This window comes from Lagopus leucura, unplaced genomic scaffold, assembly GCF_019238085.1.
Source record: "Lagopus leucura isolate 7727_CA_CO unplaced genomic scaffold, USGS_WTPT01 Super-Scaffold_100001, whole genome shotgun sequence".
NCBI classification, from domain to species: Eukaryota; Metazoa; Chordata; class Aves; order Galliformes; family Phasianidae; genus Lagopus; species Lagopus leucura.
The window spans coordinates 53,679,398-53,695,208 of record NW_024962262.1 but is presented as its reverse complement, the minus strand read 5'-3'; the positions used below and the strand labels follow the sequence as shown (position 1 = coordinate 53,695,208).

General features: G+C 33.9%; 1 protein-coding gene across 1 annotated transcript in view; it reads right to left on the bottom strand.

The window, feature by feature from the left end:
- STS (steroid sulfatase) overlaps nt 1-15,811 on the bottom strand; it is a 110,548-nt gene that overhangs the window by 86,279 nt on the left and 8,458 nt on the right. The window contains exons 3-6 of the mRNA XM_042868081.1: nt 12,468-12,620; nt 11,176-11,297; nt 8,777-8,899; nt 3,109-3,532 (exon numbers count right to left, since the gene is read on the bottom strand). Coding sequence (XP_042724015.1) covers nt 3,109-3,532; nt 8,777-8,899; nt 11,176-11,297; nt 12,468-12,620 — 822 coding nt within the window. The remainder of the gene's footprint in view (nt 1-3,108; nt 3,533-8,776; nt 8,900-11,175; nt 11,298-12,467; nt 12,621-15,811) is intronic.

Below are 15,811 nucleotides of genomic sequence, written 5' to 3'. Positions count from 1 at the left end.
GGCTGAACAAGCTCAGCTCCCTCAGCCCTTCTTCAAAGGAGAAGTTCTCCAGATCTCTGACAATCTTCATTGCACTCCTCAGGAAACACTTCAAAAGTTCCATGTCTTTCTTGTGCTTCATGTCTATTGAGCTAGACAAACACTGTGCTTTATTAAAATCTTGATTTCAGTACAACATGCCAACTGCCTAATATTAACACCTAGTGACACATGGAAAAATTCCAAACAAGTCTGCTAGAGTAGATGAAAATAAATCTAGATACGTGACAGTCTTTCAAGCACTGAAATAGAATAGATAAGTAGTTAAAAAAAAATAATAATAACTACTATCAAAAATTTTGAACATTATGGCTATGTAATTTATGACTGGAAAAAAAAATCTGCATGAAAATTTCTGAATATCATCTTTACTATTAAAACAAAATACCACCTTCACCTTAAAAACAAAATGTTATTAATTGTCATCAGCTATCTGAATTTGTTAGGAGAGAGATTCTGTAACATAGAGTGATACTTCTGTCTTACTGGTTTCTAAGATATTAAAGAAAGGTCTGGCATTTTCTAATTTGGATTGTCTGTGCCACTGGTTATCTATTAAAGGATATGCTGAAAAGACATGAGTGACAACCACACTGAACTTAAAATGAAATAATTAGCATCCATTTGACTTTCAGATATACTGTAATGTCTAGAGAGTATTTTGATATGTTTAAAATATGTACATGCACTTGCTCTTGGGGAAAAGTAAAATTAGAATTAACATACAGTGAGTTGACCTGCCCACTTACAATTACAGTGAGCAATTAAATTTATATTTGTTTGCATACATCAGATCTTTCATATGAAATTGTACATATTCTTCTGCAGTGTTATTTCCAAGTTCAATATAGTATTTACTCTTTCTCTCTACCTATGAGCAAATAAAAAGAGTAATAAACATATACAAGACCAAGGAAGAAAAAACACTGTCACCCTTCCAAAAACAGAGTGAAGAAGAGTAAGCATAACAATGCATAGCTATTCTGTGAGCAAATTCTAAGGATTGAAAAATATCAAAACTGATGACTAGATATAGATAGATAGACAGATAGATAGACAGATAGACAGATAGATAGACAGATAGAAAGAAGTCATAAAGTTGATAGTATGATAGACATAATTAGAAAAGATAATAATCTCAAGAAAATCCACTGCCTGAACTCTGAAGAGCTTACAAAAGCTTCAAAAGCTTACAAAAGCTTCAAAAGAAGAAGAACTTCTTCTGGGTATAATAAACTTACATAGATAAAATATCTATTTTATGTTATGTGTTGTCTTTTTTATGCACATAACTACATATATATATATACACACATATAAAATTGCATGCGTACATGTCTGCTGTTAAAACACTTTTGTTTCTTGATTGCCATTCCACTACAAATGGCCAAAGTCAGTAGATAAGTTACAAAAGCAATGGTCTGTGGATACACTGACATGATGTCAGAGCTAGCGTGTCAAAGCAAATATTGATTTTGTTGCTCACAATATTATATTGGGCAGATCAGTTCAGTGTATATACTCACACTTTTCCCCAGGATCAAGTTTTATGGCCATATACTTACATATGAAATCACAACAGGGCACAATTAAGATTGCTTGGGTGCTCTAATGGCTTCTCAACACCCTAATATGTTTGGATATATTTTTTTAATTTAGCTTTGACTCTAAACTGTCTGGTTTATAATTCTCAATACAATTGCAGAATTCCTGTAATGAAGTTTATTGTAAATTACTAATATATGCTATTAACCTTCACTTCAATTTTAAATAACTGTTGTCCAGAAATGACTCTGAGAATGGAGGCCAAGTGCTAGCTGATGTAAAGCCTCAACCTCCAGCTGAGTCAACAGATCTGTGCTGACACAGACCATATTTTGTTTAGCCAGCTTTAAACTTTGACTAAGTTATGTTTTGTGTGCATTATGAGAATGAATAAATAGTGTTACCACTTTTTTAGCATTCATTCTCAATCCTGAATTTACCTGTTTTGAAACTATCATTTTACTGACAATATGTTGAAAGCAATGTATAATTCAGAGATCTTCAAAACACTGTGAATTACTACAGCAAATTAATAGACTTATACAAAAAGGCAGAATCTCCCTACATATATATACAAAAAGAGACATTTTAAACCACCAAAACCTTGGTCAGTAACTCTCAAAAACTTCCACAGGTGTGTACATGTGTTCTTGCGTGCATTTATAATAAACAAGTATTACATTGTTAAACTAATTAGAATCCAAATGAGAAAATATATTTATCTATCACCATTAACCAGAGGAAACAATGATGCTTTAGTTTAATTTTGTTTACTCATGAGAGTTAAAGAAATCTGATTTAAAAGATGTTTTCTTTTTGGCGTTGTGAGTAGAGCTAGCCAAATCAAATATTTATAATGAATGAAATGACAGAAGAATTGGAGTAGATAAAGACTTTAGATAGGCATTTTTTTTGCTAACAATATTGCTGACTACCACGTCCCGTCATTAAGTTCATGAAAATTACCCATTGATTCTTTGGTTTAAGTTTGCATTCAGCAATGATATCATGTGAATGTATTCATAGTTACTACTGGGTGCAGTTTTCATCATTTAATGGATGCACCAAAACAATGATGAGGAGAAGTTTCTCATTCCAGAAAACTTATAAAGTACAACTCCACATTTTGCTTTCATACAAATAAGTCACATTACAAAATGCTTCTCATATTTTTGGTTACCTGAAATTCCGAATAATGAAAGTCCTAAAAAGTGTTAGAAGTTTAATATATATATTTTTAAACATTTTTATTCTGAAATAAATAAACATAAAAAGTTTGTAGTTTCTATAGAGAAATTAATGACATACTGTTGGGAAAAAAAAAAAAAAAAAAAAAAAAAGAGATTAAGACAAAGTAGAAAGTGATGGTTTTCCTCTACACATGCATACACTGTGTTGTAAAACTGTCACTTGACAGTGATTAACTTCAGTCATGCTTTAAACAAAAAAATGGTAATCTACTTTTTAGGAAGCAATGTCATTGTAAATTGCCATCATTAACTCAAACCACAGCTAGAAACCTACCTTTCTATAAACCATACAGCTTCTGTTGTCAGCCTCTGAGTAAGATTCTCATAGGATAATGGCTGCTGGATTATCTGATGGTCCCTCATTAAAAAGCAGTTCAGGTGTCGGAAATGATAAAAGAAAAAAATCAAAACTGCAAGTGAAATACAGGTTATTAATAGACAGATGCCTAGTGCTTGGAAAGTTACTTTGAAGAAGCCAATATAATGCACTACTGCCAATGAGACCACGGTGACTCCAAGGATTTGGATTAGGATGACAAGGTACCTCTGAACCCCTTTTAAAAACACACTGCCTTGGCCAGGCTTGCAGTCTCTAAGGTTGGTCACAGTAAGCCCATAAAAGTAATCAAATCCATGACTGAGGGGGTGGTGACAGAAGTCATTATTGCTTTCACAGTTCATCCCAAGATGCCACTTTCCTACAAAGAGAGGAGAACAGTAAGTACTTCTGTAGTTAAATAATCAAACTTACATTGTGAGCTATTTCCAAATATGAAACTGTCACTACCTGATACTGCCCCAGCATTTATTGTGTGGATCCCTATTTTCTATATAACTCTCTTTACACATTCATCAAATAATTTGTTTCATATCTGTTCCTCTTTTTAGCTGGAATTATTTTGGTACCGCTCTTGAAGGAGACCATTAAATTCTGAGTGGGCCAGCAGGTCACTGAAGAGCAGAAGAACTCTAACACATATTCAGCTTTGAAAATGAAGCCTTTGTGCATGTGTAGTTAAGTCATAGAATAAAAATAACACTGGTTTGTAGTGGCTGCTGCTTTCTGAGAAAGAAAGAATGCAGAGTTATTTAATACCTTATCTGGCAAATCACTCATATTTGACTACTTAAAGAAAATAGAAAAAGACAGTAGCAGGAAATAAAAATAATGAAATTACTAAAGCATTTATTATTTAAATAATTACCAATTCTCTGAAATTGCATTATCCCTCACTATATATATAAGTATATTTTATATGGATATATGAAAAGTAACTCATAATTAGCAAACTGCTACAAAATACTACAGCTCACATCAGTTTGTTTGAGTAGGAGATTATTCTAATTCTGCAGTAAAGATGGACACAGACACAAAGAAATAGTGGAAATAATGAATCTGATTTGCATTATAGTGATATAATCTATTTTGTGCTGATTAAAGTAAGTATTTAGATAATTCTTTCTATGACTCGAGGATAACACGTTATCGTATTCTTTTGCATTGCTTAGCACAATGGATCCAACTGTTTGGTAGCTTTTATTTAAATTCCAATGCAAAATGAAGAAAACAAACAGTAAACATTGTGACCAAAATCAGAAAAGTTTTGCTGAATTTTCAGACAGTAGAAATGGTACAATAAAGGATTATCAAAGACTACAAGTCTAAATTTCATTGCCAGTGACCAAAGGCATAGACTTTTGAAAATAAATGTTTCAATTTTTTCTCTCTGAGAAATAATTTTCAAGCCCAATATGTAGCAAATTCAGCATCAAGCCATCCTCATAAAGTCAGATAACTGAAATAAATATACGGGCTTATAATCATGAATATACAATAATCTTAAAGTTTAATTTTTTTAATTTCCTGCTTACATTTGTTAAACTGAAAACACCTATAAATAGATGTAAAAAATATAAGGAACTCAAATAAATCATATATACTTCAAGGTGATTTATTATGATAAATAAATACAATTGTTTAAACTGTGGCAATAAAACTAGACATTGCAAGCCAGAAGAGAAGAATCTTGCAATAAAACATTAAGGACAGTGTAAAACTTACCAGCAGTTTTCTAGCAAGCTCAACAAATTCTTCTACAACCAAGATGAACTTGGGCTTTAGAAAATATTTGTTTGAAGCAACTGAAACCATACATAGCAAGCATACAGAGCAAGCTGGCAAGGCAAAGGAACCGCATAGGTTCTAATTATACCAGCAACTGTGACTGAAAGACAAAATTGTCACTTTTAAAAGGCTGATGAAACAGAGTGCTTGGATAGGGTTTGCACTACTGTCAAAAAGTAAGTGATGGTTAGGTACACAATTTTTTTTTTTTTTTTTTTTTTTTTTTTCCTTCTTTAGTTTATCATTCCTTGTGATGATGTTTTTTTGCAAAAGTAAAGTTTCACAGTTTGGACCAGCCAAGCATCATACAAATTTCAGCAGATTCTACCAAGCTTCTGAGTGAAATTTATGCTGTTAATTCTTCATGATGAGTTCTTTGATAGTTTGAAACCTAGTTTTTTTCATTATCCTTCTACCACAACTAAAATTTTTGCAGAGCAAAAGCAATGCAGTGAAAGACAAGTGGATGTCAGAAGGAAGTCCAATATAGCTAAAAAATCCCATTTTGAACTCAGATTTCAGATCTTGGAACGCTGGGTAGGCTGTAGCAATACATGTTTTCCTTTGCTTTTCCCTCAGACAGCTGAAAAGAGAGCAATCTGAAGGTTGCATTATATATGCTGATGTATTTCCTTTGTATCATTTTCTGATCCACAGATAAAAGGTAAGATACAAAATGCAGACCAAGAAGCAAATAAAAATATTTTATATGCTCCAAGAAATGTATTTATATGAAATACATAGTAATTATGATAATATGAAATATTTGTGCATATGTTATCAATACTGCAATGTTGTCATTGAATCACAGAATCATAGAATCACAAGGTTGGGAAGGACCTACAAGATCATCTAGCCCAACTGTCCTTCTAGCACCATTACTACCCACTAGGCCACATATCATAGCTCATCATCCAGAAGCCTTTTGAACACTGTCAGGGACAGTGACCTCCCTGAGCGGCCATTCCAGTACCTGACCACTCTTTGAGAGAATAAGTTTTTCCTTATGTCTAATCTAAATCTTCCCTGGTACAACTTTTGGCCATTTTCTCAGGTCCTATTTGTTGCATGGAAGAAGAGGCCAAAACCCTCCTAATCACAACTTCCCTTCAGGAAGTTACAGAGTGCCATGAGATCCCTCCTGAACCTCCTCTTCTCTAAAAGTAGTTATAAACTCTTCTGTTAAAAACTGTTCAATTAATTCTACTGCATAGACTCAGACTTTTATTTCTCACTAATGTGATGATGTGTTCAAATATTGCAGTATATCATTCTGGACTAAAGGTACAAATTCCTCTTTATAAATTAGTATTTTTAACTTTGGAGATAATCTACATAACTGTATTTTAAACTCCTTAGAATGCTAGACAATGCACTTGTATGGGAACTGCTGAATCATGGCCTGAATCTCTGATTGATCACCTGAAGAGAGCAATGAGTCAGCCCTAGGAGCACAGGTGAAGGTAGTTCACCTGTAATGCCAGAAGGGGTGGAGCCTGGCTCCACTTCTCCTAGACCCATTTAAGAGCTGACTAGCAGTGGGGAAGGATCTCCAGAAAGAGATTATTCCTTTGGAGTTTTATGTGAGCCCAGGACAAGGATAAGCACTCTATTTTCTTTTTGGTATAATAACCTGCTTAGCCAAACTGTCTTGTTTATTTCATAATTATGATACCTGTATATTCATTGATTGTACAGCACTGAATAACAGTCGTAAGGGAAAGCTGATGTTTAGTGAAGTGTAGTTGAGTAGAGCTGTAGGAAAAACAATATCAACGTATTTATAGCAGTAGCTAAAATAATACTGATCTACCTGAAGTGCATTTTTTTAGGTTATAAGTAGCTATTTCCCACAAAATATCAACCGTTCTTGCTACTACTTACAATCCTTAACTGGTGAAATATTAGAGATTCAATGTATCTAAGTTTTTTAAGGAAAAACAGTTTCATTACAGATCTTCTGAATTAGTCTCCACCTGCCATTTCTGTAGGAGGTCACCTTCTTTGTGCCACAGGGGAAAAGAAATGAGATAAAAAAGTTTATGCATAACAGCTAAAATATATTCAAAGATGTATCAAGCAAGAGGAAGCACATATTCAGAACACAGACACACACACGCAAAAAAAAAAAAAAAAAAAAAAAAAGTGTTGGTACTGGTCTAAGAACAGAAAAGCTTCCAACTATCCTTATCCAGAATTTGGTCATTAATTGTTTGGGAATTGCGAGTTACTGAACCAAGCAAAGATTCCCTGGTCTAGAACGGTATGATGTGATAAGAATACCAGCAGAGACAGAAAATAGTGTCTATCTAGTCTTCAAATCTACATAATTTTTCTCTCTGTCATTTACATATACTTATCCTCAATTTTAACACTCTTCTTGATTTTTTTGGAAGCCTTCATTACACACTAAGGGTATGGTAATATTACATCTTATGGTTTCATAGCTATCATTCAGGTTGCTTGGAAGAATTGTTCAGTAAGCTTCATGGAGATAACTTCTGGAAATGTAAGAGGCAAGCTGTCATGTTACAGAGAACTAGTTAAAAAAAGAACATTAACTAGGTCAACTCCAAAAAAAAAAAAAAAAGTTTTTTTTTAAATTGTTTTAAAAAAAAAAAAAAATGTTTTTTTTTTTTTTTTTTTTTTTTTTTTTGTAGTATTCTTTAATTGAATATGGAGTTAACTCCAATATGAATGTGACAAATTATTAATGGATTTTTCCTCCAGCGTTCAAATATACCCGTGCTAAATATATTTATGTTAGGGCTTCTTGTTCTTCTATTTTTGGTCTGGCAGAACATGAAGGTATTTTATACTTTCTAAGACTGACGTACAGATAAGGGGGACTCTTCAAGTTAGGGACATCGGTACTGAACGATCTATGTTATACAGATATTTCTAAAAAGGTTGTATGAATTACTAGCCTTGCTAAAGTCAGATTTTTAAACAAGAAATAATTCCCAAATTATAGGCTTCTGTTACATTTTAAAGTGAAATTGGATGCATTCATCTTCCAAAAGAATGTAGCAACATTGGTGCACGATGTTCTCCAAACAACCATTTCCTTGAAATTCTAGTGAAGAAAAGTACAGTGTGTAGCATTAGTAGTATTTCATAGAAATAAGCTAAACTGTAATCAATGTAGAAAAAATCAATGGCAAAACTAGAAAAAAAAAATAAAACACTTCACATTATTTAAAGTGAACTTTTGTGATATTAATTCCAATTCTGTTTAATGGGAATTTAGTGGGATTCCTTTTACCCATCAATACATATTTGTTCATCACTGGATATTATGCTTCATTTAGTTGTTTGAACATTCTGTGAAATACAAGAGAAACATTGTTTTTTTTTCACTAAACATCTACCATATCTTGAGATTACCTATAAATAAGAAGAAAATACAGACAGCCCAACTAGAACACTATTTTATGAATATCCAAAAACTGATGAAATGAAATGGAACACACCTCTGTGATGACTTTTGTACTCTGGAATCCTTCATCATCTCTACTTGTATTGAAATATAGTTTATTTATACCAAAAGCTTTTCAAGACTGATTGATTTTCAGTTTATTCATCATGTTAATTTTTGTATATTGCAAATGAAACTGCAATTGTACAAGAAAATTAGACATACTTACATGATTTGTGTTTCACATATGCATGGGAATGTGCTCAGCTTTTTGTTGGAAAAAAAATCATTATTATGCTGTGAAGACTCTTAATACAGACCCCTAACAATCTACATACAAAACTAAGGTTCTTTTATTCAAAAGAATGAAAAAAATGCTACATACTTATGCAATCTTACCTATTAGAGCTGTTGCATAACCTCTTTGCTTCAGGAGTTTGGAAAATGTTATTTCTTCAGAAGGAAGTCCACCAGAAGAAGCAGAAAATAGGAAGACACCAACTCGTGAAAAAGCAGCCATTCCTGAATACAGTGAGAATGAATGAGACTTAGATAACACGGTGAAACAGTTTTCATTCATTATTTCTGAACTTCTTCTTGAACTTCTGATTTTTTTCTTGAAGTAGTACCATATAAATGACATATTACCAGCAGTCGTTATGAAACACAAGTGGCAGATACTGTCATCTGTTGTCATCTGTTCAGCTGATTTTTTTCCTGTATTTTTACCAGAAAATGGTAAGTGGAGAAAATGGAAATTCTGTTGCTGTGAACGTGGGGTCAGCCACGTTCAGTCACACAAAGAGCTGCAAGACATGTAAGTACTCTAAGATATAACATAACTTGAAGAAGTTGAGCTTGCATAATTTATTTTTCTTGAACATGGGGAAGGAATGGAGTTGAGGACACTTTCCAAGTTCTTCTCCCAAATCTTCCACTTTCCTTATACGTGGTTTTCTTCATGACTTCAAGGTAATTTGAAAGAAGGCAGTAAATGCAGGGCAATTTTTCAGCATAAATATCATTAGGTCAAAAAAGAGCAAGAGAGCCTGACTTTAGAAACAGTGTCTAGAGCACTCAGTTTTGGTGGGAGAAAATCAGTGCTCCAATAGCCTGGACACACATGACTGACTTCCAGCCTGAGAGTATCAAAGCAACATCAGTCATTAGCTAGTAAGACAACATCTAAATAAGTCACAGTAATCTCTATGCACTGAGAGTCTGAAAACACTAACTTGAGTTTATAAGCTACTCTCAGGATGATGAACTAGAGAGCTCAGGTTCATTAAAATTAGATCACTAGGATTCCAGATGAGAGTTGGCTCAGAGTACAGACAGACAGAACACAGGATATCTATGCAAATCTGTGCAGATGTATCTTCAGGAAGTTTGAATTATGCAACTTGGATGATTGCAGTGCCAAAATTACATGACTGATCTAGACAACCAGAATCTTCCCTCAGGTATTCATTGTGGTTAGAAGAGAAAAAGGCTTGTTAGACCAGTTTATTAAAGTGATCTCTGTCTTTCAAATGCTGACTTCAGATTTTCACCTTGCAAAGCAACATCAGTTTTAGTGATCGATGGTTTAGGCAGTTTTAGTTGTCTGTACACATCTGTATTTCATTTCAAGGTGTATTTTGGTCTCTCTTAACTGAAATCCATATAATTCCTTTAAGTTATCAGAAACAAATTATAAAACTATGATTTTTTTTTTCATCAGTACCTTTCTCTGAGTTTGTGTCTAATCAAATAATATATTTTGAAATATAAAACTCCTAGAGATGCAGAAAAATATTACTTTTTCAAAACTGTGATTCTAGCTTTTTCTATGACAATTTTCTACTAATTCTTTACTAGTATTCCAGAGTAGTCTATATTTAACAATTTCATAATTTTGTTAAGACAGAGTTCAATTTTTGCATGCACATGGAAGTTATTAGGTGTAACTGAGAACAGGCCATTTAAGAACAAAAATCAGTTCAAACGCTAATTTTTCTGAAGAACAAGGTCTATAATGGAAACTGACCTCTGGCTTTACCTACAGTAAATATTAATAGCAATATAACTGTAATAGGTATATAAAATTTTCCTTTGCAGCTGAATGTAATGGAAATTTAGCAAGTTACATTAGCTGGCACTTTTGCAGAAGCTTGTTACATGATTTGAATGAACATGAATGTATCAAGTAGGCTCCAGAGTCTTGCTCTGCTTTCATTCCCAGAAGCAAGGACAGGATGTTTTATCACTAATGAACAAGTGATCTGATTAATGTATAATGATTCCTGCTAAAAATTATGTTGAGAGAATGTTAAAATTGCATGCCTAAGCACAGAGGAGATCAGTCTCAGCACACTAAAATAAACAGGTTCTCAGATTGTCTTTAGATTTGAAATAAGATAAGTTATATGCATTCATAGGATACCTAACACTGTGTATGGCAAGATATGAAAGAAAAGATATGAAACAACTGAAGAGGTGAACAGCTTACAGTTTTGGACAGTGGAGGAAGTCAAAGTTTGGCTGCTCCTGCCATTAAACAACCATAGTTCAATCTTTTCTCAGTGTTTTTAAAAATATTTAACTCAATAAAAAGCTTTATATTGTGTGAACTCTTTGGCAGTGAGAAAATCTACCATCTACAGAAGGTTTCAAATGTTGCCCAACTCTCTAAAGCTTGATTAGACACTGAAACGAGTACCTAACCTGATAAACACATGAGGAAAAAGGCAGAGCAAAAATGCACAGTTTACTGCATATAAAATAATATATATATAAATGAAATATTTGAATTTTACCTGATCTGATAGGGTATCTCCCTGTCAGGAAAGCTGCCCTGCTTGGAGTACACAGTGGTGATGCAGCTAAATGCTGAGTAAGTGTCACTCCTTCTTTTGCTAGCCTGTCAACATTAGGTGTTCTTAAAAAAAAAAAATAATAATAATAATTAGAAAAGAGTATACAGATAAGATTATTTAAAAATGAGCATGGTGAGATTAAGATTTTGTATTAGACTCCATGTTATTAATGTTCACAGTTTGACTCTAAGGTTAGCTACAGGAGCTAACATCCAACCTTCCATATCTGCTTGAGAACCTTGTCATCATGCAGACAAAAGTTGGCTGCTACAGGAGTAAAGCCTGTGCCTTCAGTTCTACAGCGAGAATATTAGAAATGAGAACTGGCCACGACCTACTGTGTGTTCTGGTACATCACTAACCTACAAGATTAATGACTATAACCTCAAGAAACAGTAATCCTTCCACATAAAAGTTCAAATTTAGTCAGAAATATTAATTTTCCAATAGATTTTTTGCTATCTGCAGCATCATATATGATGACATCATCTATGATAACAAGAAATTTTTTCATACTCCAGAGATGAAATTCTGAATTGTCATAACACAGAATACACATATTTGAGCTGTTCTGGTTCTCAGGAGTGACAAATATGACAGGAATGGCCCAGCAGGCACTAAGGTGCAGCAGGAGGGCAGGAGGTGCTCCAAGATGGAGCAGCAGCTCCCTGCAGCCCAGAAGAGGGGTAGCGGTGGGGCAGGAGGGCTGGGGGAGCTGCCACCCATGGGGACTGTGAGGGGCAGTGACTGAAGGGTTCCTCAATACACAGCTGTGTTGGGGCAGTGCTGGGAGAGCTGCAACCCGTGGGAAGCCTATATGGGATCAGTTTGGGAAGGACAACATTTTCTAATCTGTTAGTAGTTGGAAAAAAATAGATTAATTTATTTTGCACAGAGTCTGTTTTGCCTGTGATGATATTTGGTGAATGATCTCCCTCTCTTTATCTCAGTCCATGAACAGTGCAGTGCAGTGCAGAGTAGCCCATCAGAGTTGTTTGCTCAATTCTCTGTTTATGTTTCAACTTTTTGTTTGGATAAATACATTAGCTAACGATGTAATGAATATAAGGTTGAATATTCTATTCTACAGAAAGGTTATTACTTTTTCAACATATAAAAAACATAATACAACCTGTTTTCTTTGTTGTCGTTGTTTTCATTCATTTTTAATTGATAAATTCTTAGAAAAGGCTAAACACAAAGCTATGACTCCTGCAGATATATAATTGTACCTTAAAGTTCTGTTCCCATAACATCCCAGGTCTCCAATACCAAGATCATCAGCTATCAGTAAAACGACATTGGGATTTGAAACACTGTAGGTATTGACACTATTTATGGCACACTGGAAAATCATTAAAAATGAAAGAAGTCCCATCTTCTTCCTGGTATATAAGAACAAGAGAAAAAGGTAAGAGATAAAGACTTTAAAAAAAAAATAATAACAATTCTAATATTATTGCCTTGGATTCAATAGTAAAAGTTCTTTTGTTTTTTGTTTTTTGTGTTTTTTTGTTTGTTTTGCTTAAGAGATTTTTTGCATTGTTTTCTCTCCAATATTTTTTTAAATTAAAAATGCATCTTTTGTTAAACAATAGTCATTCCTTCCAAGTGTTTACTGAGTTTTTAAATAAAAACAAATAAGCAGTTAGAACCTTTACGACAGTATATCTATGTATACAGAAGTGCTACAGAGAAATAAACCATTACATTTAGGAACATAAAAATTGAAATATTTTAGAATCAAAATTTCAAATGTACATTGCAAAAAAATCAATTCTGCTACTGAAATGAGTGAATAGTTCTTCAGCAAAGGAAAATTCTATTTACACACAGGATAAAACATGGCAAAGGAGATAAAAATATGCACTGCAAAATTATTGAAAGGCATATTTAATAAAAAAAAATCACAAATCATGGCCTATAGCAAAACTGTGTAAATGTATTTTTTACATACAATAATGTTCTATAAAAATAGTTCATGCTTTATCCAACTTCAAACAGGAAGAGTAATGGAATGTACACATTGCTACATTGAATGCTATGAATGCTATTTTACCTACATAGGGATCTGTTTAAACTGACTGTGCTCTGGCTGAATTTGAGCAACATTAGGCTTTGATGGACAGTGCCAAGTACATTCAGCAAAACAGAACACCTTTTTCTTTTACCCCTAGTGATACTTCCATCTTTTCTGGATTCTGGCAACCTTTTTTCAAACACAGTTGAGATATGAGTCCCATCTGCACACCTGCTTATGCTGGGACAAAAAGGAAAATGGAGGACACCTGGCAGGTTCCACTGAGATAGAAATTTTGAAAATGAAACAGTAGGAAAAAGAACCAGGAACAAAGATTTCCAGAGAGAATGTGGACAGCAGGTCAAGAAAGGAAAGGTTGTAAATCTGTGAGTTATGGTAAATAAAAGCAAATGGAGAGAACATAAAGAAGTCAGAACTGCAAAAAAGAGTTTGTGCAAAGGGACTAAACATCAAGGGAGAGCAATTCATAAATCACTGAGGTGTGGTGGGCAAAAACATCCATAAGCACCCAGTAGTCACAACTGGTAGAACTTGTTCTGACTTGAATAAAAATCCAGGAAGGAAATTAGAGACCCACCTGAAATAAGAGCCGTGGGTTGAAATGAGGAGAAACAGTAGAGAGTTTAAGAAACAGGAAGAGACAGTATGATGGTGGACAGGCAGATAAACTGAGGAAAAAAGGGTGAGAGAATTGGGACTATGTGGGATAAAAGAGCTGAGCAGCTACAGTTAGGGAAGATGAAAGGAAATGGTTGGGAAGAAGAGCCTCCACAGATAAGACTTGATCGGTTACGAGTGGTGTTTCCCAGGGGTCAGAACTGAGGCCTGTGCTGTTTATTATCTTTACTGACGACCTGGACAAGCGGATTGATGCACCCTCAGTTACTTTGCAGATGACAATGAGGTGGGAGGATGTGTTGATCTGCCTGGAGGTGGAATACCCCTACAGAGGGGTTTGGACTAGCTGGGTAGCTGGGCTAGAGCCAGAGGGATTAAGTTAAATAAGACCAATTACCAAGTCCTTCACTTTGGCCACAGCAATCCCAGGCAACAGGCTTGGACGCAGACGAAATGGATTTGAGAGTGTTGGTCAACTCTCAGCTAAACGTGAGCCAGCAGTGTGCCCAGGTGGCCAAGAAGACCAATGGCATTCTAGCTTGTGTCAGAAATAGTGTTGCCAGCAGAAAAGCGGAGTACAGGACCCTCTGTACTCAGCACTTGTGAGGACACATTAATGTTGCATCCTTTATGTCATATTACCTCCAAAAGATAAATAAAATAATATCCTTTTGGTTTAATCCTAATAGTATTTCATTTAGATAAACAAAATTTACTTTGCATTTGCAACAGACTAAAATCATGCAAAAATTCAATTATGACATCCTAACTAGTAACTTAGTCTCAGCAATAAGATTGCTTCATTTTTTTGAACATTATTTACATAGATGAAAATCTGTATTTAAGTTATTAAAAGTTCCTTATTGTAAGACAGAAATTTCACATAAAATAAGCTTAGAAAACACAAGAAAAAAAAAAAATTCTTGATTATCTGCTGGGTCTGAATCAAATCTAGACAAAGCCACAAAGCCTCTGTCAGACATAAGTTCAATTTAAGTATCCTTTTAAAATGATCTCTCTAAAATTTACTAGTTTAATCCCAACAACATAACAGAATTTAACAGCAGTATTGTTAAATAATAAACCATTTTTTTCCTTGTAGTAAATCATATCATGAATGGAAGATAAGATTTCATTTTTTAATATAGTTCCATCAGTTTTATTTAAAACAAACAAACAAAAAAAACCCCTTCAAACTGTATGATTAGATATGTATATTAGTTCCATGATTAATGTTCAGTAACATTCCTTCTGCCAGACAAATACTCATTAGAAATTTAGTTCTGAATGTGGTCTGGCCAGTAGTGAAATAAAGGAGTACCACAGGTAGTCATCTGACCTATCTGTCAGAGGCCCACCATCCTGAGAGATTTAAAAAAAAAAAAAAAAGGAAGGTAAATCATGATTAACTGTTATTAATAATAACAGTATAATTAGTACTAATAATATCATGTAATTTCCCAGGGAGGTGTTCCAAAGCGCTAAAAGAAATCTTTCAGATTCAGTAATTGCACATTATTAAGATTTATATGCATATATGCATATATGAAGAATGCATCTCTGCTCAGTCTTTGCAGTTAGAAGAATTTTAGGCCAGTGTTTTACATCAGCATGTGTTTTGTGTTAACTTAAAGACATAGTAACAATACCACTAGATTTTGATGGAAAGGAAAGGTAAGAGAGATGAGAAAGTTTCTTGTCTGACATCTATAGTACCTCACTTCAGAAAATATTAAATAATAATGCTGAACTGTGCAAAAATGTTGACATATGCAAGTATTAACATGTTTTCTATGTATATGCCCATTAGAATAAGATCTTTACAGTGCTACATTAAACAATGTAATACGACACTTCCTGACATATTTGAGGGCTTAGCTTAAACTCATCCATGATATCTAGCTTAATTAATATTTT